The sequence below is a fragment of the Gorilla gorilla genome, chromosome 15 (genome assembly GCF_029281585.2).
Source record: "Gorilla gorilla gorilla isolate KB3781 chromosome 15, NHGRI_mGorGor1-v2.1_pri, whole genome shotgun sequence".
Classification (NCBI taxonomy): domain Eukaryota; kingdom Metazoa; phylum Chordata; class Mammalia; order Primates; family Hominidae; genus Gorilla; species Gorilla gorilla.
In genome coordinates, this window is record NC_073239.2 from 90112390 (window position 1) to 90138070 (window position 25681).

General features: G+C 56.0%; 1 protein-coding gene and 1 non-coding gene across 9 annotated transcripts in view; one reads left to right on the forward strand and one right to left on the reverse strand.

The window, feature by feature from the left end:
• Positions 1 to 513: 513 nt before the first annotated feature.
• PAPLN (papilin, proteoglycan like sulfated glycoprotein) overlaps positions 514 to 25681 on the forward strand; it is a 112086-nt gene continuing 86918 nt past the window's right edge. For 4 of the 8 annotated variants that reach the window (XR_010130784.1, XR_008671187.2, XM_031001530.3 and 1 more), the window contains exons 1-18: positions 2731 to 3843; positions 8657 to 8772; positions 9649 to 9709; positions 10085 to 10187; positions 14034 to 14164; positions 14954 to 15077; positions 15533 to 15613; positions 15711 to 15883; positions 16065 to 16200; positions 16707 to 16833; positions 17219 to 17284; positions 17812 to 18019; positions 18572 to 18754; positions 18936 to 19077; positions 23051 to 23131; positions 23341 to 23617; positions 24783 to 24903; positions 25230 to 25368. Coding sequence is in view for 6 of the 8 variants with exons in the window: in XM_031001530.3 (XP_030857390.3) it covers positions 3769 to 3843; positions 8657 to 8772; positions 9649 to 9709; positions 10085 to 10187; positions 14034 to 14164; positions 14954 to 15077; positions 15533 to 15613; positions 15711 to 15883; positions 16065 to 16200; positions 16707 to 16833; positions 17219 to 17284; positions 17812 to 18019; positions 18572 to 18754; positions 18936 to 19077; positions 23051 to 23131; positions 23341 to 23617; positions 24783 to 24903; positions 25230 to 25368 (2344 nt within the window). In the remaining 2 variants the exon portion in view is untranslated. Of the gene's footprint in view, positions 1583 to 2730; positions 3844 to 8656; positions 8773 to 8971; positions 9347 to 9648; positions 9710 to 10084; positions 10188 to 14033; positions 14165 to 14953; positions 15078 to 15532; positions 15614 to 15710; positions 15884 to 16064; positions 16201 to 16706; positions 16834 to 17218; positions 17285 to 17811; positions 18020 to 18571; positions 18755 to 18935; positions 19078 to 23050; positions 23132 to 23340; positions 23618 to 24782; positions 24904 to 25229; positions 25369 to 25681 lie in introns of those variants that run through there. The other 4 variants (XM_055360832.2, XM_055360833.2, XM_031001531.3 and 1 more) reach the window with 4 other exon arrangements.
• LOC115930637 (U6 spliceosomal RNA) lies at positions 10790 to 10900 on the reverse strand. Its single transcript, XR_004067258.1, has one exon. It is a non-coding gene; the product is annotated as a U6 spliceosomal RNA (small nuclear RNA).

Sequence of the window (25681 nt, forward strand, 5' to 3'; positions counted from 1 at the left end):
TCTGAAGTGGGGCTGAGCTTCCCGCTGATGACTTCTCTTTGCCCAAATGAGGCCAAGGGAGAAGGGGCAGGGCCAGCAAGGGGCTAAAGGCAGAACAGCATGGGGGAAGGGGACCAGCCTTCGCCACCACCCACCCCCCCAACCTCTCCCCAACTTCTTCCCCCCAACCTCCCTTGTGTCCAGGACCAGTTTCTAAAGATGAGTGAATTCCAGTTTCAAAAAAGGAATGGTAGGCAAAGAGTGTCTTGGTTGTGAAAAAGGACAACCAGGAAAACAAATTAAGTTGATCACATGCGTTGAGCCCCTGCCTTGATGCTAATTAGTGCCCTGGCACAGGTGGTGGGGCTGCAGTGCAGGCCCTGCCCCCCGGGACTCACAGCTGAGCAAATCACAGCAACAGGGACAGAAACCAAGGGAGCAGGACATGCACCCCGTCGGCCTGGGGTGGTGTGGAGACGGCTTCAAAAGCAGGTGACATGCTGGGCACGGTGGCACTTTGGCAGGCCACGGTGGGAAGATTGCTTGAGCTCAGGAGTTCGAGACCAGGTTGGGCGAGACCTTGTTTCTATTTAAAAAAAGAAGAAGGCTGGGCACAGTGGCTCACGTCTGTAATCCCAGCACTTTGGGAGTCCGAGGTGGGTGGATCACCTGAAGTCAGGAGTTGGAGACCAGTCTGGCCAACAAGGTGAAAACCTGTCTCTACTAAAAATACAAAAATTAGCCAGGCATCATGCAGACGCCTGTAATCCCAGCTACTAGGGAGGCTGAGGCTGGAGAATCGCTTGAACCCAGGAGGCGGAGGTTGCAGTGGGCCAAGATCTAGCCATTGCTCTCTACCCTGGGCAACGAGAGTGAAACTCCGTCTAAAAAAAAAAAGGGAGGGAGGAAAACAGAAAGAAAGAAAAAAAAGAGGAAGAAAGGGAGGGAGGAAAGTAGAAAGAAAGAAAAGAGGAAGGAAGGGAGGGAGGGAAAGAAAGAAGAAAGGAAGGAAAGTGACTTTTGACCAAGGTTTTGAGGGCTGACTAGGGGTTTGAGAGGTAGAGGGGATTGGGAGAGCTCATTCTGAGTGAGAAAAGGTGCTGGGAGATGGGTAACAGCAGCGTGTGCGGAGAAACTCAGTTGCGGCTGAAGAATAGGATCCAGGGGTGGAGGAGAAGGTGGTGGCTAGACACAGGTGTGTTGTGTGTAGGATAGGCATGAAGAGGAGCGGATAGGGCAAAGCTAGAAGGCTTGGGCAAGGGGAAATGGGATTGGAGAGGTGACTGGCGCTGACCCAAGAGAGGACAGACGGGGTGACCAGAGTGGAGGATGAGCCAAGCCTTGGCACAGACCCAAGCGGGTGGAGGCCCCGGGCAACACCGGTCACCACGAGGGCCTCTACGAAGGTCTCTGTCATTCCACGGGGATTGGAGGTGGGTAAGTCAGACAGGGCGGGGTGGAGGGTGAGGCCAGGCAGCGGCGGAGAGAGAAAGTCCCACCCCTGCGGGCGTTCCTTGCGGCCCGGCCGACCTCGCGGGCTTGGGCCTGGGCGGGCACCGACGGAGCGGCCCTGGCTGCAGCCTCCCGGCGCCCGCGAAGACAGGTAGGGAGGCGGAGGGACTGGAAGCCCCCGGGCGCCCAGCGGCGGGGACGCCGCACCCCGGGGCTTCTGCAGGAATTTGCTCGCCTGGCTCACGGCGACGGGGGTGTCAGAGAAAGTGGGGGCCGCAGAGAAGACCCCGCCCCGGCTCGCTCTCCGGAGGTGGGCTCAGGGTCATCGCTCGGCACCGCGCGCCCCCGGCCTGGAGGAAATGAAATGCAGAGAGCCGGGGAACTGGTGCGGGACGGCCCCGGCCCGCACCCTCCGCCCGCTCGGACCTTCCTTCAGGCGAATGCCGCTCCCGGCGCGTGGTACAAGCGAGGCCCTGGAGACCGTGCGCCCCTCCCGGGAGGTGCCACTGGGCCGCGGGCCTGGAGCGTCCGGGAGCCCCAGCGGCTGCCTGCACCTGCGCGGCCACCCCGGGCCTCCCGTGGGAACCGCGCCTCTCCGCCTCGGGGGTGCGCGGCGCGTTCCTGGGGTGGGGACGCGGGGTGCCTGGTCAGGGCTGGACCGATGCAGAGGGGGGCCGTGGGCGGGGGCCACGGGGACGGGCGTCTGCGGACTGCGGCAGTCCCGGAGTCGGCTGGGGACCGTGCAGGGGGAGGCTTGGTCGGCGGCCACCCGCCTTCCCGCCCTCTGCGCCTAGGGCCGCCGCCTTCGGCCCTAGCTCAAGGCAGACGCGTTCCCCGGGAACATCACGTTGAGGGCGCCCACCCTGCGTGCCCGGGGCCACCCGGTCCCTGCCCTCGGGCGGCAGGAGAGGTCGAGCTTCCACGGCCCTCGGAGTAGCCCCGTGACCAGACCCGGACTGGCCTTGGAGTCGAAGGGGTTGTTTGCCACAAATGAACCGAAAAAACTGAACTTTTCACACTTCAGAATGGCAGATATGGGCTTGGAGTTCAGTGAAATTGCAGCGGAGGCGGTGGTGTTCTGAGTAATTACAAGTAAAATTCTTCTTTCCCCCGTCTTTTCCTCAGCCTCGCCCGCCCTAGCAGGCCTAGCCTGGCCCTAGCAGGGGGCTCCTGCTCTGGGAGTTGCCCCCAGCAGAGCAGAGGCAAGGCCCTGGCAGCAACCCCCTTCCCTCACCCTCCAACCCCAGGAATCTCGAACTTGACCACGAAAATAATGACGCAATGACTCACTGTGCCAAATTAACGAGTGTGTACATTGTTCAATGTGCCAGGTTACATTTCTGCTGAGCTTGGCTTCTGTATGTTGTCTTTTATCCTTGTAAGCAGAAGTCATTTTATATCTTAAAAAAACTAGAACATTGGTAGAATTACAGATTTTAAAGTTCAAACCTGCACGCTAGTACTTGTTTAATGTTTTGTACTGAAGGGCGCACATTACGTCATTCTGCGATACAGCGACATGTATGTACACATACACACTGCACAGCGTGTATACCGACTGGACACCTGCGCCAAATAGTACACACCAGACTGCACATGGACCCGCCCCGCACACTGCACATGCACTTTACATGCATGCACACATCAAACCACAGACACTCCACACACACTGCACTGCACACTGCCCTGAGCACACTACACTGTACTGCGCACTGCACTGCACCTTCAGGGCTCACACGCTGCACCACACACTGCACTGTACACACGCTGCACCACACACACTGCACGGCGCACACTGCACTGCATACACACGTTGGTTATGGAGGCTGCTTATGGAGCTTCCCTGTGCAGAGAAATGCTGGCTTGGGTTTTAAATGGGATACAATTAACATTTTTAGAGCATTTGGGTTTTCAAAGTGTCTTCAGAGACTTGATTTTTTTAAAGCCTATATTAGGAGTTTTTAAACATCTGATGTAATAGCTTTTTTAAAAGGAATCTTGCTGAATTAAAATAGTGAGTCTAATTACTCGGATTCTGAACTTGTTTTTCAACCACATAGAAGTATTTTTAATTGCTCTCTCTTTTTTCCCCTCTGGAACTCTGAAACAAGTTGTTCTTGAACTTCTGCCAGTTGCGGATGGGCCATTCGTTTCTCGCTCACATGTTGAGCCGCCCGGCGGGGCGCCCTCACGCTGTGTTCTCTGCGGTGCACCGAGGCGCTCCCGGCGGTCCTGTTGCGGGTCTCCTGGTCACCTGTGGGCCATAGGGAGAGACGCGCCCACACACTGGCGCCCGCGCCCAGGACAGCTGCGGGAGCCCCGGGCCGCTCTAACCCGATGCGTCTCCCGCAGGCTGAGATGCGGCTGCTCCTGCTCGTGCCGCTGCTGCTGGCTCCAGCGCCCGGGTCCTTGGTGAGTGCGGTCCTGCCCCGCCCCCCGGAGGACCCTGCAGGGGAGGCAGGGGCGGGGACGCGCGGGCCCGCAGGCAACGTCCCCAGGAAAGGGGCGATGTCAGGGAAGCTGGGCTGGGAGGAGGCGAGCCCGCACCGCTGAGCTCCCTCAGAAAGGGCTGGGCCCTTGAAACCAGCTGGCCAGAGTGCCCAGAACTGCCCGCCCGGCTGCAGGGCGCAGTGTGTAGGAATGGCACCTTCCCAGGGCTTCCCTCCTTCAGAAGGTGGTGGGAGCACTCCATGAAGTCCCCGCCAATCCTGGCAGGTGCAGCCAAGGTGCAGGGCTGGGTGGCCCATCCCACCAGACACCTGTCTTCTGCCTGGAGCCAAACACGGCTTCCCTAAGCTGGGGTGTTTTGGCCTAGAGGTTTGGGGTGCCAGTCGTTTCCATTCCCCTTGAGGTAGCACCTAGGGCAGGGCTGTCCTATGGAACCTTCTGAGATGGCAGAAATGTCCTGTTTCTCTGCTATCTAATAGGTAGCCCCTAGGTCCATTGAGCACTTGAAATGTGGGTGAGGTGAGTTTTAATTTTGACTTGACTTTAATTAATTTAAATTTATTTTTTAAATTTTTAAATATTTATTTATTTTTGAGACAGAGTCTCACTCTGTCACCCAGGCCGGAGTGTACTGGCATGATTTTGGCTCACTGTAACCTCCACCTCCTGGGTTCAAGTGATTCTTCTGCCTCAGCCTCCCAGGTAGCTGGGACTCCAGGTGTGTGCCACCACACCTGGCCATAATTAATTTAAACAGCCGCATGCGGCTAGTGGCTACTGTATTGGACTGCGAATTAAGACAGTGGACACAGGAAGCTGGCTGGTGGTCAGAGCTGCTGTTTCATTAACAGGGGCTCAAAGGCCAGGGCTCTCTGGAGAAGGTCCCTGGGTCTTGAGGATGTACAAGGAATCTTCTAGACCACAGGCCCCACCTTTGGGGAGGAGGGGGTCTGCAGAGCTGGGTGTTGCCGTGGCTCAGTGTCTGGCAGAATAGAAGCCACAGAGGCAGCTGGGCCCTGTCCTGCCCCAGGAGAAATCTCCCAGGGTGACCCACAGCCCTGCCCACCCCTCTGTGAGGCAGGCAGGAAGTGAGAGAGGAAGGATCCCTGCGAAAGGACCCAAACTGTTTTCTGCCATGGGGAGGTCAAGGGGGAAATGCCACGTCTGGCATCTGTGGGCAGAGGCTGAGCAGGACTCCTCTGCAGGGGTGTGTGGGGCAGGCAGGATGGATGGCAGTGAGCACTTCTCCCACTAGAAGTGGATCCCATAGATGGCACTTCAAGAGCCCTGTGAACCCAACATGGGCCACAGCTGGAGTGGTGGGTGGGCCAGAGCCAGCCTTTTTCATGTCCTCTCGACCACCTGCCAGCTACCCACAGTCCCCTCTGCCACCCCATGAATCTTGCTTCCTAAATGCCACTCTCAGGTCCTTCAGCACGTGCTGGTGGCCCAGCTGCATGAAGGCCAAAGCCCAGGTGGAGGGGGCACCAGGACAGCGTCCAGGCCCCAGGATTAAATCCCAGAGCCACCTGGACAGCTGCATGATCCTAGGCAAATAAGCCTTAGGCTGCTCTAATTTGGGAGTAATAATGCCCACCCCAGAGGTTGTCATGCAGATGAAACAAATCAAGGTTTCCAAAGCGCCCTTGGTTCTCTTAAACCTTTTCTCCCTTAAGGCCAAGCTGAGTAGCCTCATCCGGCTGCTACCTCCTCCCAGTGAGTCTCAGATGGGGCTGGGTGCAGCCTGGGCTGAGAATTCTTCTCTCCCTGCCCTCTGTGAGTCTGCAGGGGGTGTGGCCCCGCTCACAGCTCCACTGCCTCCCTCTGTTGCTGGGGCAGGAGCCACCCAGTCCGAGCACCTTCTCTGGATCACTTATGCTGTCAGCGGTCAGTCTGAACAGAATGAGTAAATGAATAAAGGTGGCGGCCTGCGTGTTCCTGGGCCTCAGCCTCTGCTCCCATCTGCACGTGGGTGTGCATGTGTTCTGTCTCTCTCTTACACACATGCACATTGGGCAGTTGATTCCCCTGGAAACAGAGCAGCAGGAAAGGGGACCCCTGAGTGGCTCCAGGTGGGAGTTAAAGGAGGCATGGGCGGGGCGCCTAGCGCAGCATGAGACAGGTGAGGGCAGGCCCCAGGTGAGGCTGGCTGGATCAGCTCATTCCGGCTTCACGCCACATCGGGCAGTTCATGGTTTGGGTAATTACAGAGCAAGAGTGTGCTCGTGCTGCCTGTGGCTGAAGGTGCTTTCCTTCCTTGGAGAGACAGTGTGGAGTGTGTGGACAGAGCACGGCTCTAGGATGGGACGGACTAGGGCTCCTGGCTAGTGGACACCTGCCTTACAGATGCTGGGCACAGGAGGCAAGAGGGCATTCTGAAAACAGCATGTCCCTTAGGGGGCCCTTGTTCAGGCCAGTCCTCCCCCTGCCTTATCCTGATGGCCAGGCTGTGGCTCCATGGCAGGGGTACCCCTTGGCCACACACCAGTACGCCCAGCCCAGCTCCAGGGAAGGGTGGATTTTGCTGGCTGCTGTGCCAAGGAGCCAAGACAGACATCCAAACAGGCCTTAGTCAGAGGGTAATTGACAACCAGGCCCAACCCAGCAGCTAAGAAAGCAGCCACCCCTGAAGACCTCTCCTGAATACTTAAAATGTGGGATGAGGCTGTGTGTGTGGGGGGCGGGTGCCAGAATCCCAGCTGGGGCTGCAGGCTGTCTCTGGAAAGCCACCCTTCACGCTCAACACTCAGTGTCTTCCTTGTGAAATAGAAACTTGATCCAAGTAAATTTCAGTTTAACTTTCATTCAGAGAAAACTTTGATATTTTGGCTCAGTGGTTTCGAAAGCTTAGAGATTTTTGTCCAAGTTAGACTTGAAGGAGTAGATATTTTACAAAGTGAAAGCTAAGACCTTTCATCTGGCAAGCCCTTCCTTCTTGGTTGTGTGTGGTTCGGCAGGCTTAGCGTGGTTTGTGCATGGTTTGTTCTGCTTCAGTGTTCTGGGTTTTGTTATAAGATAAGGATAACTAGATGTTTGGCACCAGGGATGTTAGAGATGAGTAAACGTCCTTCCTCACCTGAGATTCAGCGAAGCTGCTCAGGGATCACCATGAAAGCAAGAGCCTGCTTTTCTTTTCTTTTTTTGAGATGGAGTCTCACTCTGTCGCCCAGGCTGGAGTGCAGTGATGCAATCTCGGCTCACTGCAACCTCCGCCTCCCGGGTTCAAGCAATTCTCCTGCCTCAGCCTCCCGAGTAGCTGGGATTACAGGCACCTGCTGCCACGCCTGGCTAATTTTTTGTAGTTTTAGTAGAGACGGGGTTTCGCCATGTTGGGTAGGCTGGTCTCGAACTCCTGACCTCAGGTGATCTGCCTGCCTTGGCCTCTCAAAGTGCTGGGATTACAGACACGAGCCACCATGCCCAGCTGCTTTTCTATGTGACCATTGAGCTCTTTCTCTGAAAAGTGGGAATGGTATTTTTCCTTGAGAGTCTTAAGTGGTGATACCCTAAAAGAAAGTCCCCTTCCAGCAAATGTTTGCATGTACACCATATGCCTCCTGGCAAAATCGTGAAGTTACATCTAATCCCTGTCCAACCCTGTAGGGAATCATCTAGTGTCTCATTTGATTCCCCCAGGTGGGTGGGGGCACAGCCTCGGCAGGGGAGCAGAGGCCTGCAGTGAGGCTGGCCGGCTACTGTGCCCACTTCTTCCCCTGTGGTTTCCTCTCTCTGCCTCACTTTTCTTATTCATGCAATGGGGTCTGTCGGGTTGTTGTGAGGATGAAATGAGATAATGTGTGTGTGGCATGTGGATTCCTGACGCCAGCTGCAAGGGGTCCAATCTTTCTGGTGGGAAAGTGTACCTGTTAGGATTATAATCCTGTGTAGAGTCCCAAATAACAGTTCTTCAATAAGACAGACATGATTCCTCTCTCATATAAACACCCAGGGGTCAGAAGTCTGGGGCTATTCTGTAGCACAAAATCCTCCAGGCTCTAGAGTCTCTCTATCTTTGCTTCACTGTTTGAAGCCTCTATTTCCAAGTTACCTCACAGTCTAAAAGGCTGCTCCAACTCCAGCCATCACATCTGTTTCCCAGACAGCCTGAAAGAGTACAGGAGGAAGGAGAAAAGGACAGAGGCTCATGCAGGCTCTCTCTTAAGGAGATTATTTGTGGCAACTGCCCAACACTTGTATTTACATCTCACTGATGAGAACTAAGTGATGTAGCCACAGTTAGCTGCAGGAAGTCTAGGAAATGTATTTTTTTTTAAAATTTTGGGCAGCCAGGTACCCAGCTGAGTCAAGTTTTCAAGCGTTCTCTCACAATGGGAGAAGGAGGGGATGAATATTGGGGTACTCCTGGGAGCCTCGGCCAGATTAGCAGGATCCCCCCATGTTGCTTCCCTTTATTTTCTTTTAGGGCCCCCTCCCCTACATCACGGTTAACCTACAAATGCCTGGACCCTCAAACTGCCCCTGGCTGTAGGGTCCCTCCCTCCAGTGGCCCCTGAAACTCCAAACTCTTCCCAGCTGCTCCTGCTCCCGCCCTCCAGGCCTGGCTCTCAGCTCCTTATGAGGAAAGCAGGCTAATTCTGAAAAGGAATATGTTTTGGGGTGCCCGGCAGTGTTGCTGAGTCCTAAAGGCGGTCCCTGGAAGGGAGAATCCCAGACTCCTTGATGGGTGGGGGAGGGTTTTAGGCAGAGCATCTTTGGAGGGGCCTCTGGGCTCAGGCTTTGAGTGGGTAATGCTGATGCATGGTCCTGTCTTCTGCAGGCTCCCAAGGTGAGGCGGCAGAGTGACACCTGGGGACCCTGGGGCCAGTGGAGCCCCTGCAGCCGGACCTGTGGAGGGGGTGTCAGCTTCCGGGAGCGCCCCTGCTACTCCCAGAGGTAGGAGAGATGAAAATGGGCCAGCTTGTTAAAGCAGGAGCAGGGGATGCTGCCTTCTGGGTGGTGGGCTAGGTGGTTGTGGCCTAGGCTAGCACTGGCCACATCAGCAGAACCCACCAAGGAGCAGATTCATTCTGGAAGCAGCATCAGTTCAGCGCAGGAAATCAAACCATTTTCCAGGGCCTTCCACTCTGAGCTGGAGCATGCGTGCTGCCTGTTGCCCCTTGTCTCCAGCTCCTGATGCTGCACCTGCCTGCCCTATGGCAGGTGCAGTCAATTTTGCTGGAACTGGTAAATACTCTTCAACCGGCAGTTCCCAATTCCTGTGGTTTCTTTACCGAGTACAGATGTTCCCCACTTCAAGCGATTTATTAAGTGCTTGCTGTGTGCGCTGCACTCCGGCAGGGTCAGTGGAGAAGGTGGGGCACAGAAGGGGTAGTGAGGTGCCTCTGTCCCGGTTTGTATAGGGGTCGCTCCTGAGAACCCTATGTGAGGAGGAATGAGAGACCAGGAATGATCCTAAGAGCCTTATACTGATGTCCTGCTTAGATCGCAGGATGGCTGTGCCAGGCGGGTGGGTATTATATCTCATGCACCTCGGGTCTTCTCTGGGAATCTGCCTAAGATGCAGTGGAGTGGTCCCGCCTTAAATCCAAACTACAGGGTGGGTAGGGCTCTGAGTCCCGCTTCTCTGGAGTACCAACATGGGTCACTCACTCCCACCTGGGGGATTTACGGGGTAGGGTCGGGGGACACCCTCTCACCTTGCTGCTCCCACTGGAGAGTCCCGCAGAAGTTGGGGCCTGCAGAGAGCCCCAGAACGGGGTCGGGGACGTTGGGTCTCGGTCAGGTCTTCCCGATGCTCTGGTCCCGCAGGAGAGATGGAGGCTCCAGCTGCGTGGGCCCCGCCCGGAGCCACCGCTCTTGTCGCACGGAGGTAAAGCTCACGGGGCGCGGACGAAGGCACCAGCTTCCCCAGCCCCTCCTGGCCGATTTCCCCATTGGGATGCCCACTCCTGGCCGGGGGCTGCTGGGTTGGCCCAGCCTGGGGTCCTCCCGCCAATCCATAGCAGGGCTGCGTGGGGCCCCCTTCCTCACCCTGCCCCCGGGGACTGGCCTTGCCCTCCACAGCCTAGAGCACCATGGAGGGGCACGCACAGGAGTTCGGGGGTCCGGGGGGCGGACTCCACCTCCGGCGGCTCCGACGGGGCAGGCAAGGGAGACTCCTGGGCTCCCTGGGCTCGGGCGGGGCGGGAGGTGGGCGTACCTCGGACTCCGCCTCGTGGATCCCGACTTCCTCTCCGCCCCGCAGAGCTGCCCCGACGGCGCCCGGGACTTCCGGGCCGAGCAGTGCGCGGAGTTCGACGGAGCGGAGTTCCAGGGGCGGCGGTATCGGTGGCTGCCCTACTACGGCGGTGAGCGCGGCCGGGACTCGCTCTCTCGGGGCCTCTTGTATACCTACGTTGATGCCACAGTTCCTATTGCTGTATTATAGAGGCGTTGTCATATATATATATATATATATATATTAGAGACAGTCTCACTGTGTTGCCCAGGCTGGTCTTGAACTCCTGGGCTCAAGGGATCCGCCCGCAGCGACCTCCCAGAGTGCTGGGATTGCAGGCGTGAGCCACTGTACCCGACCAATTTTTTTTTTTTTTTGGGTGGGCGCGGTGGCTCGCAATGTACAGGAAATCTTCTAGACCACAGGACCCACCTTTGGGGAGGAGAGGGTCTGCAGAGGTCCCTCGAGAGAGAGCAAGAGGTCTCTCTTTTTCTTTACCTCTTTTCTTTTTTTTTTCTTTTCTTTCTCGTTCTCTCTCGCTTGCTCTTTTTTTCTCTCTTCGTTTCCTTTCCTTTTTTTCTTTTCCTTTTTCTTTCTTTTCTTTCTTTCTTTTTTTTTTTTGAGACAGGATCTTGCCCAGGCTTGAGTGCAGCAGTGTCATGTCAGCTGGGCAGCGTCTACCTCCCAAGCTCAATCAATCCTTCCACCTCAGCCTCCCAAATAATTTTTAAAGTAAATATGGAATGCTTCATGAATTTGCATGCCATACCAGCTAAGGGGGCAGGGGCTGTGCTAATCTCTGTATCGTTCCAATTTTAGTATATGTGCTGCCAGAGCCAGCATTTGTCAAATACCCCATCGATCAACCCATAATGAATCAATCACCAGTACCCCCGCTCCTCCCAGCACATGCCCGTGGCAACACCATGGCAGCCATTTTGAGGTCTTTCCATCCTTTCTCCCCTTATGTATGTATATTTTCAAACGAAGCTATGGTGTGTCTATACCATTTGGAGCCCTGTTTTTGCTCAGTCTGCTATGGGAAGCATTCCTCCTGTCGCACAGAGACGGAGATGGGGAGCCCCGGGAGCGGTAGCAATGGTGCCCCCCGGTCATCCTGCAGGAGGGGCTGGAAGGGGCTTGGTACACCGAGACTTCATTTATCAAGGATCTGGGGGCCAGAGGAGATGGTCTGTGTACCTCTGAGGAGGGTATAAGTCATTAATTTTTAGAGAAATACAGTTCAGGGAAAAAACACCCAGGTAAGCACCAACATGTATGTCATTAAGCATTTTAGATGAATCAGAAGATTCCTCAAGACAAGTCTTCTGAGTGTTCGTTTTCCCGGCTTGCGGCAAATGACCTCTGGAGACCCTGTGGTACTCTAGATTCCAGATCAATGAGCACTTATATCCTCTGTGTGTGTGTGTGTGGTGGGGATCGTGGCTGTGGGCGTGGCCCACTGGGAGTCTCATATTCTCTGTGTGTGTGTGTGTGTGTGTGTGTGTGTGTGTGTGTGGTGGGGATCGTGGCTGTGGGCGTGGCCCACTGGGAGTCTCATATTCTGTGTGTGTGTGTGTGTGTGTGTGTGTGTGTGTGGGGTGGGGATTGTGGCTGTGGGCGTGGCCCAGTGGGAGTCTCATATCCTTTGTGTGTGTGTGTGTGTGTGTGTGTGTGTGTTGTGGGGATTGTGGCTGTGGCGTGGCCCAGTGGGAGTCTCATATCCTGTGTGTGTGTGTGTGTGTGTGTGTGTGTGTGTGTATGTGTGTGTGTGTTGTGCGGATCATGGCAGTGGGCGTGGCCCAGTGGGAGTCTCATATCCTCTGTGTGTGTGTGTATTGTGAGGATCGAGGCAGTTGGGCATGCCCCAGTGGGAGTCTCATATCCTGTGTATGTGTGTGTGTGTTGTGGGGATCGTGGCTGTGGGCATGGCGCAGTGGGAGTCTCATGTCCTCTGTGCGTGTGTGTGTGTGTGTTGTGCCGATCGTGGCAGTGGGCGTGGCCCAGTGGGAGTCTCATATCCTCCGTGTGTGTGTGTGTGTGTGTGTGTGTTGTGGGGACCGTGGCTGTGGGCATGGCCCACTGGGAGTCTCATATCCTCTGTGTGTGTGTGTGTGTGTTTGTGTGTGTGTGTGTGTGTTTTGGGATCGTGGCTGTGGGTGTGGCCCAGTGGGAGTCTCATATCCTCTGTGTGTGTGTGTGTGTGTGTGTTGTGGGGATCGTGGCTGTGGGCATGGCCCAGTGGGAGTCTCATATCCTGTGTGTGTGTGTGTGTGTGTGTGTTGTGGGGATTGTGGCTGTGGGCGTGGCCCAGTGGGACTCTAGCTTTCAGAATTCCCCCTGGATCCTGAAGTGGACACATGTCAAAAATAATTTGAGTATAGTCACATGGTAGAAAAATTGGAACACAGAGGAAAGTCTAAAAAGAGAGTAGAGGGATACCTTCCATGGTATGGAGATGATTATAATCCTGTTTGTACTTCTGGGTTGTTTTAAAATGTGTATATATTTAGATAAATATAAAAATTAAGGTAGGGTACAGTGGCTCATGCCCGTAATCCCAGCACAAGGCAGGAGGATCACTTGAGTCCAGGAATTTGAGACAAGCCTGGCCAATGTGGTGAAACCCCATCTCTACCAAAAATACGAAGATTAGCCAGGCATACAAAGATTAGCTAGGCCTGGTTGCACACCCATGTAGTCCCAGCTATTCGAGAAGCTGAGGTGGGAGGATCACTTGAGCCCAGGAAGTTGAGGCTGCAGTGAGTCAAGATTGCACCACTGCACTCCAGCCCGGACGACAGAGTGAGATCTTGTCTCCAAAAGAAAAAAAAAATTTAAACCAGGCCAGGTACAGTGGCTCCTGCTTGTAATCCTGGTGCTTTGGAAGGCTGAGGCAGGAGGATCATTTGAGCCCAGGAGTTTGAAACCAGCCTGGGTATCGTAGTGAGACCCTGTCTCTACAAAAAATAAAAAAATTAGCTGGGTATGATGGCATGTGCCTATAGTCCCAACTATTCGAGAGACTGAGGTGGAGGACCACTTGATTCTCGGAGGTAGAGGCTGCTGTGAGCTTTGATCATGCCTCTGCATTCCAGCCTGGGAGACAGAGTGAGATCCCATCTGAAAAACATTAAAACCAGAAAAAAGTTATCCTCATCCTGCCCCTTTCACAAGATCACTGTGAGCATTTCATTTTAGCCCCTTTCACATTATTCTCTCCATATATGCTTACGTATTTGTAATTATTGCATAGTAATCACCATTTTGCATTCTGTGTTTTAAGCATCTTCCCACACCATATAGTCTTCACAGTCATCATTTGTAACTGCATAGTCAGCCTGTGTAATATTCCATTGATAATTTATTTAAAGAGTAGCCTGTTATGGCCATGCACAGTGGTTTACACCTGTAATCCCAGCACTTTGGGAGGCTGAGGCAGGTGGATCACCTGAAGTCAGGAGTTCGAGACCAGCCTGCCCAATGTGGTGAAACCCCATCTCTACTAAAAGTACAAAACTTAGCCGGGTGTGGTGGTGCGTGCCTGTAGTCCCGGCTACTAGGGGGGCTGAGGCAGGAGAATTGCTTAAACTAGGGAGGCGGAGGTTGCAGTGAGTCGAGATCGTGCCACTGCACTCCAGCCTGGGCAACGAGCGAGACTCCACCTCAAAAAAAAAAAAAAAAAAAAGTAGCCTGTTGTAACCACCTCAGCTGTGGTAAATAATGCTGAGGTAGACTTCTTTAAGTGTTTCACTTTTTCCTGATTCTGGGATTTTTCTTCGACTTGATCCTTAGAGGTGCAACAGATTCATGGAGACGGTCCCTTCTCCTGGGGATGGGGCGGGGATCTGTGCTCTGCGGGGCCTGCTGCAGGGCTTTCTGACCCATGCTTTCCTGTTGCTAGGGTAAGCCTTGGGCCTTGGGGAGGGGCATCATCAACCTCAGGATCTCAGTCTTGCCTTCCTGCCCACCCCAGCCCCAAACAAGTGTGAACTGAACTGCATTCCCAAGGGGGAGAACTTCTACTACAAGCACAGGGAGGCTGTGGTTGATGGGACGCCCTGCGAGCCTGGCAAGAGGGATGTCTGTGTGGATGGCAGCTGCCGGGTGAGTGGTGCCCCAGCCCCTCCGTGCCTCCGGGCTGCCTGGGGGCTCAGTGCGGGTGTTTCCCTGTCCATCACCCATAGGCCCAGGTAGCTGCCATGAGCTTGGTGTCTTCTCAAGTTACCAGGACACCAAGCCCAGCTCCTAGGGTACCTTGCAGGCATCACAGATGCCCTATGGCCCCTCACCTTCATCCTTGGAGAACGCTAGCCCTACAATAAGAGAAACCCTCTGGGTGGCAGAAATCCGGCTAAAACCAACTTCAGAAAAACAAACAGCAGGGACAGCCGCAGGTGCATGAATGAGGTGCCACTCTGCTTTCCTCTCCTTGGGTCCAGCATCAGGATCCGGCCCATTCTTCCCTGGAGGTGTGGAGGTGGCCGCCAGCTGCTCCGACCTTCTGCTCCCTGGAAAGGGAATTCCCAGGGAAAGGGGGCCTCATTCCCAGGAGTTCTAGCCACCGGGGGTTGTCTCTGATTCACCTTGGTTTGGGACTTACCCTGAACCAGTCCAACCTCCCAAACCCACATTTGGGGAGCTCCATTCAAACTCTGCAGGAGAGACGTGGCCCCTCAAGGAAAACGGCGTTATTACCAGAAGGGGAGATGGGAGCTGAGCAGACAGAGAAGTGGATTGTCAGCCACAGGCCAGTCCCCTGGCTGGTGGCTGAATCACTCCTGACCACCCTATCCTCCCTGGGCTGCGTGGGTACTGGGGTTAGGATGCGACAGGGCCCAAGGCCTGATGTGGCCATGATGCCGTCTCCCCTGCCTCCCGCATCTCTGCCCACAGGTTGTCGGCTGTGATCACGAGCTGGACTCGTCCAAGCAGGAGGACAAGTGTCTGCGGTGTGGGGGTGACGGCACGACCTGCTACCCCGTCGCAGGCACCTTTGACGCTAATGACCTCAGCCGAGGTGGGGGTGGTTCCGACAAGGGGCTGTTGCCTGCCCCCTTCCTTGCCTGTCCGTTCCTTGCCTGTCCCTGCTCTGGCCTAGACTCCAGGCCAAGTGGCCCTCATGGCACTGGAAGGCTCTGATCATATCAGGTCACATCTGAAAGGCCCCCTGTGGCCTTTGGTTAGGACCCGTGCCCGCTCGTGCAGTCCCATCTCCTGCTGCCACCGCCTGGATGCCCTCCCCATCCCTTCCCACTCCCAGTGTGCTCCGGGTGCCCTGAGCCTTCCCGCCACCCTGGCTTTTGTACTGCGGCCTCTTCTGCCAGGGTTGCCTTTCCCAGCAGCTCGGCCCTGTCTGGCTCTTGTGTACCCTCCCTGCCCCCACTCTGTGCTGCGTGGCACTTGGAGTCCTGTTTGAGTGGTGCCGGGAGAGGGATAGCCCAGCACCCCCAGCACCTGCGTCTCTGCCCCCAGGCTACAACCAGATCCTCATAGTTCCCGTGGGTGCCACCAGCATCCTCATCGAGGAGGCTGCTGCCAGCAGGAACTTCCTGGGTGAGAGCCTAGGGTTATGTCCTAGGCAGGTCTGGGGCTGCAGGGGGAGGTGCGGCACTGCCCCCTCTGGCTGACTGAGGCAGTCTCCTCTGCGCAGCTGTGAAGAATGTTCGTGGGGAATACTACCTCAATGGGCACTGGACCATCGAGGCGGCCCGGGCCCTGCCAGCAGCCAGCACCATCCTGCATTATGAGCGGGGTGCTGAGGGGGACCTGGCCCCTGAGCGGCTCCATGCCCGGGGCCCCACCTCAGAGCCCCTGGTCATCGAGGTAAGTGAGGGTGTGGGGAGAGAGGGCGAGTGGGCAGCTCGTGGTTCCCAAGAGGCTGCCAAGCTCTGTACATGGGGGGTTGAGTGGCTCTGGGCCTGAGGCTGGCAGGGGGCTGTGGGGCTGCGGAGGGTGTGGGAGTGCTCCCCAGCAGCAGACCCCAACAAGGACTCTCCCGTGACAGCTCATCAGCCAGGAGCCCAACCCCGGTGTGCACTATGAGTACCACCTGCCCCTGCGCCGCCCCGGCCCCGGCCCCGGCCCCGGCTTCAGCTGGAGCCACGGCTCATGGAGTGACTGCAGCGCGGAGTGTGGTGGAGGTGCGGGCGTGGATGGCCCAGGGGAGGGCGTGGGCCCTGTGGGCTGGATCCCACGGCCACAGGTGGGCAAGTCACAGCCCTCTCCTCAAGGCAGTCCCTACTGGGGAGATGGACAAGTAGGCGGGAAATCTCCGTGTTATGGGGGTCGCTTTGAGGAAAACCCAGGGATCTGGGGGACTCCATGAAGGACCCCAGCCTAAGCGAATAGAACCAGAGGGGGCTTCCCAGAGTCAGCGGCATCTCATAGGAGACAGACTCCCTCAGGACCGGAGGCTGGGCCTGGGGTCAGTGATCAGGTGCCAGAGTAGGGCTCTCTCACTCACAGCAAAAACCCTCAGAGCCTCAGTTTCCTCATCTGCCAATTGGAGATGTGGTGGCACCTGCCTCGGGGGGGATGACTGAATGGGGATGACCTGTGGGGTGAGTGCAGGATGGCGCCTGGCCCGGGGAACGCGCTTGGTGAATGCTGACTGGCGTCTGCCCGCCATGGCTGGGCCTCTGCGCAGGTCACCAGTCCCGCCTGGTGTTCTGCACCATCGACCATGAGGCCTACCCCGACCACATGTGCCAGCGCCAGCCACGGCCAGCTGACCGGCGTTCCTGCAATCTTCACCCTTGCCCGGAGACCAAGCGGTGAGACCTTGCCAGCCCCTCTACCCATGATGAGGCCCAAGAACTTGGGTGGGAAGGGAACAGGGCCTCCAAGCTACTTTAGGTGTAGAACAAAGAGGTGGGGGTCCAGGGCCCCCTACACTGTGGCTGGGGTGTGGGAGAGGTGGCAGCTATTCCTGGGGGAGGCAGAGAATAGGCCTGAGCCCGGGGCTGGTCTCTCTGCTCTCCTGTGACCACGAAGTACTCAGAACACCCAGGCTTGGTGGCAGGAGGGTTGGAGAAGGTTCCAGAGGTCCCTGTCTGTCTGAGCCAGCAGAGGGTTTGGCTTGGCAGATGCCAAGGGGTGGGCCAGGGGTCAGGCCAAAGGGCCTGTTGGCATCGGCCATGCCTTTGTTCGTGCACAAAGGACCTCTTACCTGCACCGGCCTGGAGCGTGGCGCCTTGCTGGGGCCCAGCGAGTGTGTGGGAACAGGTAACCTGCAGGTCACAGGCTCCCCGCAGGGCTGGTGCCACCCCGTCACCGCTTGGCCTTGGTGGCAGCGGGCCTCCTGGGATGGTGGCGGGCTTGGCTTTGCATGGGGCCACAGGGCTGCTCTTTCCTCTGGGTCCTTGCACCCGGGGCCTGGCAGAGCCGCTCCACGCATGGGTGAGTACAGCCTCTCCAGGAGCTGCCCCTTGACTAAGGTCAGACCGAGAGGAATGGAGTCTGACTGGGAGACAGGGACCTGGTGGGAAGGAGAAAGGGGGATAGGGTTGAGGACAGGAAAGCCAACGGGGAGGCGCAGGGCCCCGAGTTGTGGGGAGCGCTCAGAAAGCCAGGCCCGGTGGTGGGGATGCTAAGGAGCGCCTGGGTCGTAGCCTTTGTTCAGGCTGGAGGCTCAGAGGATGGGCTGGGGTGGGGGTCCTCAGGCCACCTGTGTGAGTGAGGGCAGAAACCCTCAGGGCTGGGTTTCTGCCCATGCTCCTGGGCCAGCCTTACCTGATTCCCCCTCCTGCCAGCTGGAAGGCAGGGCCATGGGCACCCTGCTCGGCCTCCTGTGGAGGAGGCTCCCAGTCCCGCTCCGTGTACTGCATCTCGTCTGACGGGGCCGGCATCCAGGAGGCCGTGGAGGAGGCTGAGTGTGCCGGGCTGCCTGGGAAGCCCCCTGCCATTCAGGCCTGCAACCTGCAGCGCTGCGCAGCCTGGAGCCCGGAGCCCTGGGGAGAGGTCAGGCCCCTGGCCCGCATGGGGCTGGTGCTGGACCTGGGTAGCAGCAGGGAAGGGCTGGGGTCTTGTTCTCTGCTGTGGAAACCGAGGTCCTGGGAGGTAAAGTAACCGGTCAGGTCATCTTGGAAGCTGTGGCCAAGGCTGGGACCAGAAGCAAGTGTCTGGATGACTGGTCCAGGGCTCTTCCTTTTTCTCCAGGATCCCAGGGCAGGGCGGGAAACGCCTGGGCAGGAAGAAGCTGGGTGTGTTGTTTGGGGGCAAGGGAGGAGCTGGAAGTGTCTAGGCTGTCAGTCATTGCTTCTAGCACCTACGTATATTCAAGTTGCAAATGGGTGGAAAATACAAATGGGTGACAACCTCAGTCTGTTGTCAGTAGCCATGGTTCAGGCTGTGTGACCTCAGGGGACTGACTCAGCCTCTCTGGGCCTGGGAAGGACATGGGCAGTTCGGTGCTATCTGCCTCCACGCCAGGCTGGTGGGCCGCTAGCTGTCCGAACTGGTGTGGCTCCTCGGGGCAAGGCCGAGCCTCTGCTGACAGCCTTGTCCTTGCAGTGTTCTGTCAGCTGTGGCACTGGCATCCGGAAGCGGAGCGTTACTTGCCGGGGTGAAAGGGGTTCTTTGCTCCATACCGCAGCGTGCTCCTTGGAAGACCGGCCCCCTCTGACTGAGCCCTGTGTGCATGAGGACTGCCCCCTCCTCAGTGACCAGGCCTGGCATGTCGGCACCTGGGGTCTAGTGAGTGCTCTCCACCCCCACACCTGCTGCCTGACCCTGGTCTCTGGCAGGTGGCTGCACCCGAGCGCCGTCCTTGGACCTGACACGCGCCACTGGGCACCTTCCCCTGCCTCTCTCCATGTGGGTCCCCGCCCCCAGCCTCACCCTCAGCGTCTCTCTCTCTCCCACCCGTGGGCCTCAGTGCTCCAAGAGCTGCAGCTCGGGCACTCGGAGGCGACAGGTCATCTGTGCCATTGGGCCGCCCAGCCACTGTGGGAGCCTGCAGCACTCCAAGCCTGTGGATGTGGAGCCTTGTAACACGCAGCCCTGTCATCTCCCCCAGGGTAAGGACAGGAGGGCAGGGAGGAGTCCGGCCTGACCTCTCTCCCACTCGCTACAAACCCAGCAAGCATGTCCTGCCTCGGGGCCTCTGCCCGCTCTGTGTCATCCCTCTGGACCCCACTTCTCCCATGTCTCCCCCCGGTGAACCCTTTGCCATCTCTAAGGCCCACCTGGTGTGCAGCCCACCAGGCAGCCCTGCTTTCCTCCACTCAGCAGTAGCATGCCCCTGCCCCTCCGGCCCCCATAGCATGCTGTCATTTCTGTGGGACCCTTAGATTCATTTCCTTGCGCTGCTGTGGTTGTACACGGCTTGTCAGACCTACCCACTATAAGCTTCTTGAGGACCGGGTCCCCAACTTCCATATTCCTCTTTATACCCCCATAGAACTTACCTGACACAGTTAGGTACTCAGTGAATGTCTGTTGAATGACTGAGTGACTGACTGTGTGCTGAGGGAAGGAGGCAGTCCAGGAAGGAGTGTCTCCACATGCCACTTCTGCCTCTGTCTTCTTCCCTTCATCCCCATCCCACTGTGAAAGGAGCCTCACAGGCATGAGGGCCTGCTGGAGAAAGGGCACTGAGGCCAGTGTTTGTGTGGTGTGAGGATGCCACATTGAGGAAGGGTGTGGGTTGTGGTGAGCTGGGGATGGGGGTGGGTGGGTAGCCTCCCAATACTGCAGGGAGGCATGTTTGGCCTTGACTCACTTGTGATGGGGGCTCTATGAGCTGTAGGGACCTTGAGATGAAGGAAGGCAGAATTTCTATGAGACATGTGACAGGTGTGGCTAAGAACCAGTGGCCTCAGAGTCAACAGCAGGCTTGGGTTCCGATCCACTCCGTTGCTGACCAGTTGTGTGGCCTTGGGCAAGTGCCCCACCTCTCTGATTCTCAGTTGGCCCATCTGCACAGTGGGGTTAAAAAGAGCGACTTTCCAGACCGTGGTGGTCGTGCAGCACAACGCCTGACCGCATGGGGTGCTTGCTAGCTAAGCAGAGGGTGGAAGGGGTGGTGGTGGGGCCTTGTGGAGGAGCTCGGCCATCCGGAGGGCCCCTGGTGCCTCAGCTGGGGCCTGGTCTTTGGGGCTCACCAGCAGGAGAGCCTTGGACTCCCAGGGGTCCAGCTCTCCGTGGAGCCAGTCTGTTCCCCAGGGCCTTGTTGGCTTCTAAAAGAGGTGATCTTAAGCCTGTCCCAGGGACTAGCAGGACCCACATAGAAAGGAAGAAAAAGGGCCAGGTGAGGATTAATCCCAGTCTGTAATCCCAGCACTTTGGGAGGCTGAGGTGGGAGGACCACTTGAAACCAGGAGTTCGAGACCCGCCTGGCCAACGTGAAATCCCGTCTCTACTAAAAATACAAAAAATTAGCTGGGCGTTGTGGCAGGTGCCTGTAATCTCAGTTACTTGGGAGGCTGAGGCAGGAGAATTGCTTGAACCTGGAAGGCCGAGGTTGCAGTGAGCGGAGATCACGCCATTGAACTCCAGCCTGAGCAACAAGAGTGAGACTCTGTCTCAAAAAAAAAAAAAAAAAAAAAAAAAAAAAAAGAAATAGATTTTACCACATATCTGTTGGAGTCTTCCAACCCCAAATTATTGTTTTAAATATTCCTGGGGGCTGGATGCAACTGCTCACGCCTGTAATCCCAGCACTTTGGGAGGCCGAGGCAGGCAGATCACTTGAGCTCAGGAGTTCAGGACCAACATGGCAAAACCCCTTCTCTACTAAAAATACAAATGTTAGCTGGGTGCGGTGGCCTGTGCCTGTAATCCCAGCTACTCAGGAGGCTGAAGCAGGAGAATCACTTGAACCTGGGAGGTGGAGGTTGCAGTGAGCTGAGATCACACCCCTGTACTCCAGCCTGGGTGACAGAGCAAGATTCTATCTCAAAAATAAAAAGATTAAAAAATAAAATAAAATAAAATAAATAAATATTTCTAGGGATTGGCAAGATGGAGTCCATGTGGGAATGGAATATTAATTTACTTTATTATTATTTTGAGACAGGGTCTTTGTTGCCCAGGCTGCAGTGCAATGGTACAATTACAGCTCACTGCAGCCTCCACCTTCTGGGCTCAAGGGCTCCTCCCACATCAGCCTCCTGTGTAGCTGAGATCACAGGTGCAGGCCACCATGCCCAGCTAATTTTTTGATTTTTTGTTGAGATGGGCTCTTGTTATGTTGTCCAGGCCGGTCTTCATCTCCTGGGCTCAGGCAATCCTCTCACCTTAGCCTCTCAAAGTGCTGGGATTACAGGTGTGAGCCACTGTGCCTGGCCCACTTATTTTATTCTTTATAACTTTCTTCCATTATACAGTAATATGCTTATTTTGGAAAATTTGAAGCACACAAATAGAAGGGAAGGGCACCCTGCCTCCCAAGCACTGAGAGCAGCTTTCACTATGGGCATGATTTCAGGGGGGGTCCTACAGGTTTTCTCTTATGTAGCATTAAAAAAAATTCTTATTGTCCTAATTTTATCTACTTATCCATTTGCATTTTCCAACAATATTTTGTGACGAAAAATGTTTTTGAAAATTTTAGGGATGTTGTTTAAATAAATCCATATACCATAAAAACCACCCATCCTAATGGCACAGTGATTTTTTGTAAATTTACAAGTTGAACAATATGATAGAAACTTTAAACATGCCAAAAAGTTGAAAGAAACGCATAGCGAGCAGCCATGTACACACTATCTCAATCCCACAACTAGTATTTGGCTATATTTGTGTTTTCATTATCTAGTCTCTTTCTTCTTCTTCTTTTTTTTTTTTTTTGAGACCTAGTCTTGCTCTGTCGCCCAGGTTGGAGTGCAGTGGTGCGATCTCGGCTCACTGCAACCTCTGCCTCCCAGGTTCAAGCGATTCTCCTGCCTCAGCGTCCCGAGTAGCTGGGATTACAGGTGTGTGCTACTGCGCCCAGCTAATTTTTGTATTTTCAGTAGAGATGGGGTTTCACCATGTTGGCCAGGCTGGTCTCGAAACTCCTGACCTCAAGTGATCCACCTGCCTCGGCCTCCCAAAGTGCTGGGATTGCGGGTGGGAGCCTGTGCTTCGCTCATTATCTAGTCTCTTTCTATCCCTTTGTCTATTCATCCAATTTTTTTAAATATGGAATTTTTTTATGGAGGTGAAATTTACATAACATTCAGTTAACCCTTTTAAAGTGTACAGGTTGGTGGTATTTAGCGCACTATTTCAATCTCTTTGATTATAGACATCCTAGTGGGTGGGAAGCAGGACCTCATTGTGGTTTTGATTTGCATTTCACTGGTGACTAATGAAGTTGAGTATCTTTTTACGTGTTTGTTGGCCATTTGCATATCATCTTTGGAGAAATGCGTTAAGTTCTTTACCCACTTTTTAATTGGATTGTTTGCCTTTCATCAATCCAATTTTTTAAAAAAGTATGTTCTGTTTTTTGTTTTATGTGGCTGGGATCATAACACATGCACATTTTATAGCTGGTACTTTTTGCTGAACATGTAAGATTAGCATTTTTCATGCTAGGTGCAGTGGCTCACACCTATAATCCCAGCATTTTGGGAGGCTGAGTCAGGAGGATCACTTGAGCCCAGGAGTTTGAGACAAGCCTGGGCAATATAGAAAGACCCTATCTCTCCAAAAAAAAAAAAAAAGTAGTCCCAGCTACTCAGGGGGCTGAAGTGGGAGGATCACTTTAACCCAGGAGGTTGAGGCTTTAGTGAGCCATGATCAGCCTACTGCACCTCAGCCTGGGCAACAGAGACCCTGTCTCAAAAAAGATGAGCATTTTCTGTGTGACTGGAGACTTTTGAAGAGTGGCTGGGCATTTTTTGAAATCCCGGGTCATGCTCCTTTTCCTTTGGGCTGTCTCGGGTTCCCAGGCCCTGCCTGGGCAGTGGGGTAGAAGCCAGTGCTGGGCAGGGCTGGCCACAGCTCAGGTCCATCCTCTCTTCCTCCCTCTCTGTCCCACATGGACCTCCTGGCTCCCTGCAGAGGTCCCCAGCATGCAGGATGTGCACACCCCCGCCAGCAACCCCTGGATGCCGTTGGGCCCTCAGGAGTCCCCTGCCTCAGGTGAGAGCTTGGTCCCATCCCCCACTCAGAGCCCTGTAGTTTTTGTGTCTGAGTGGATGGTACATGGGGGTGTGGGGGTCACAGTTGGGTGCAGCCATGGTGGAGGAGAGAATGGTCCAGGGGACGGAGGAAGGTGGGTCCAACATGGACAGGGGTGGAGGGGAGGAGCCAGGTGGATGCACTGTGTGTCTTTTGCTTCTTCTTTCTAGACTCCAGAGGCCAGTGGTGGGCAGCCCAGGAACACCCCTCAGCCAGGGGTGACCACAGGGGAGAACGAGGTGACCCCAGGGGCGACCAAGGCACCCACCTGTCAGCCCTGGGCCCCGCTCCCTCTCTGCAGCAGCCCCCATACCAGCAACCCCTGCGGTCAGGCTCAGGGCCCCACGACTGCAGACACAGTCCTCACGGGTGCTGCCCCGATGGCCACACGGCATCTCTCGGGCCTCAGTGGCAAGGCTGCCCTGGGGCCCCCTGTCAGCAGAGCAGGTGGGTGCTGGAGACAGGTCTTCCTCCTCCCCCGTCAAAGAGGGAAGGTGGGACCCCGTGGGTGGGCCAACATCTCTGATCAGAAGAGGGCTGGGGTGGGTGTGCAGAGCTCAGGAATAGGATGCCCAAGCTTTCCTCCCTGGGCTGCCCTGAGCATGAGATCTTGGGGACTTGGCTTCCTGTGGCTGAGTTTCTTGATGTCCCAAGTGGGGACACAAACTCCCACCTTGCTGCAGAGTGTCAGCGTGTGGAAACACAGCCTGAGACTCCGAGAAGGCTCTGGGTGCGATTCTAGGTCTCAGATCTAACCAGGCTCAGGGAACCCACGGTAAAGGCTGGACAAGGGCCAACCAACTCCTCACAATCTTCCTAACAGCCCCGGCCACTCCCGCCTTATGGATTGGGTCTGAGTCATCCCACTCCTGCCAGGTGCCCTCCCTCTGCCCCTCCTCCTTCTATGGCCTGCCCTGAACGCATCCCCAATGTGCTGTCTCAGAGACCAGGTGCTTCTGGGCCCAGACTTTGTGGCCAGTAGCCTGAGGGCAGTTCCCAGCTCAGACACTCACCGGCTATGTGCTGGGTGACTTGGGCCACGTGACTTAACCTCTCTGATTTTGGGTTCCTCTTCTGAGAAATGGGAATGATGACAATCATGATGGGGTTCTTGTGAGGGTGAAGTGCATCACAGCATGCCTGGCACAGAGAGGGCGCCGGGCACCCTTCCTCCTTTCACCTTGCCTGGTGGCACCTGGTGGGTGGGTGTGGAGTAAATGGTGGGTTCCTTTGAACCCCCTCTTCTGCCCTGTCTCCCATCTGCTGCTGTTTTGTAACCCCCGCTGTGAACTGACATTTGGTCAGGCTCGGATGAACATCCCCCTTCTTGGTTTTGTGGGCTGTGCAACTGAGGCTCTGCCAGTTATGAGGGGCACAGCCACCATTTATTGTGTTACGGCTGCCCTCCCTGGTAGCTGCTAAGAGTCGGTGGATTTAGGCAGAGATTGCGGCACACAAAATGGCCTGCCCTGCACATGGGGACACATCCTCTTCCACCCGGGTCCCCACCCTGTCAGCCCCCACCATGGGGAGCCTCTGAGCCTGGGTCCTGGGATGCAGGGAGCGTGGGGGCAGGCTGGGCAGTGAGGGGGGCTGTGTGATGTCTGCCTAGGTACGGGTGCTGCCCTGACAGGGTATCTGTCGCTGAGGGGCCCCATCACGCTGGCTGCACAAAGTCGTACGGCGGTGACAGCACCGGGGGCAGGCCCAGGTCAAGGGCAGTGGCTTCTACAGTAAGTGTCTGGCCTGGGGGAGGGGAGCAGGAGGCCAGCCCGTGAGCCTGCTCAGTGTCACTGTGACCCAGGATCTTTGCCGCTTTGGCCTCGGAGAAAGGAGGTCCCTGCAAACCTGCTGGCCTGGGTCATCCTCTGGAGGGCACCGGGCTTCAAAGATGGGCCTGGGGTGGATCAGGGGTTTCATCCAATATTCTCCTGGCCTCTGGTCTCCCCTGGGCTGGGGTTCTGGCCCCTCCTTCCTGCCATCCTCCCCGTGGCAGCCCAGAGTCCCCAACAATGGCCATATCCACTGCCCACTTCCCAATCATGGGTTTCCTCCCCAGGTCCACAACACCCACCAGCCCCACGCCCAGCAGAATGAGCCCAGTGAGTGCCGGGGCTCCCAGTTTGGCTGTTGCTATGACAACGTGGCCACTGCAGCCGGTCCTCTTGGGGAAGGCTGTGTGGGCCAGCCCAGCCATGGTGAGTGGACACCCCCTCTCCTCCTTCTCGATAGGTAGACTCTGCTCCCACCATGCCTCCAGCCCCCACCCAGGACCAAAGACCTTCCTACCAGCTCAGTTTTTCATTCATTCCTACCACAAATGTTGATTGCCTGCTAGGTGCCAGGCCAGAGAGCAGTGCCAGAGTGTTCTCGCATCCAGCAGTTTGAACCTGTGGCCTTCTGGCTGCTTCTGGGAACTGGGGAGGGTGGGAGGTGGGGATCCCAAGGGGCTGGGAGGCAGTGTCGTGCTTGGGAGTCAGCCCCTTCTGAGGCAGAGCTAGTGCAGGGCAG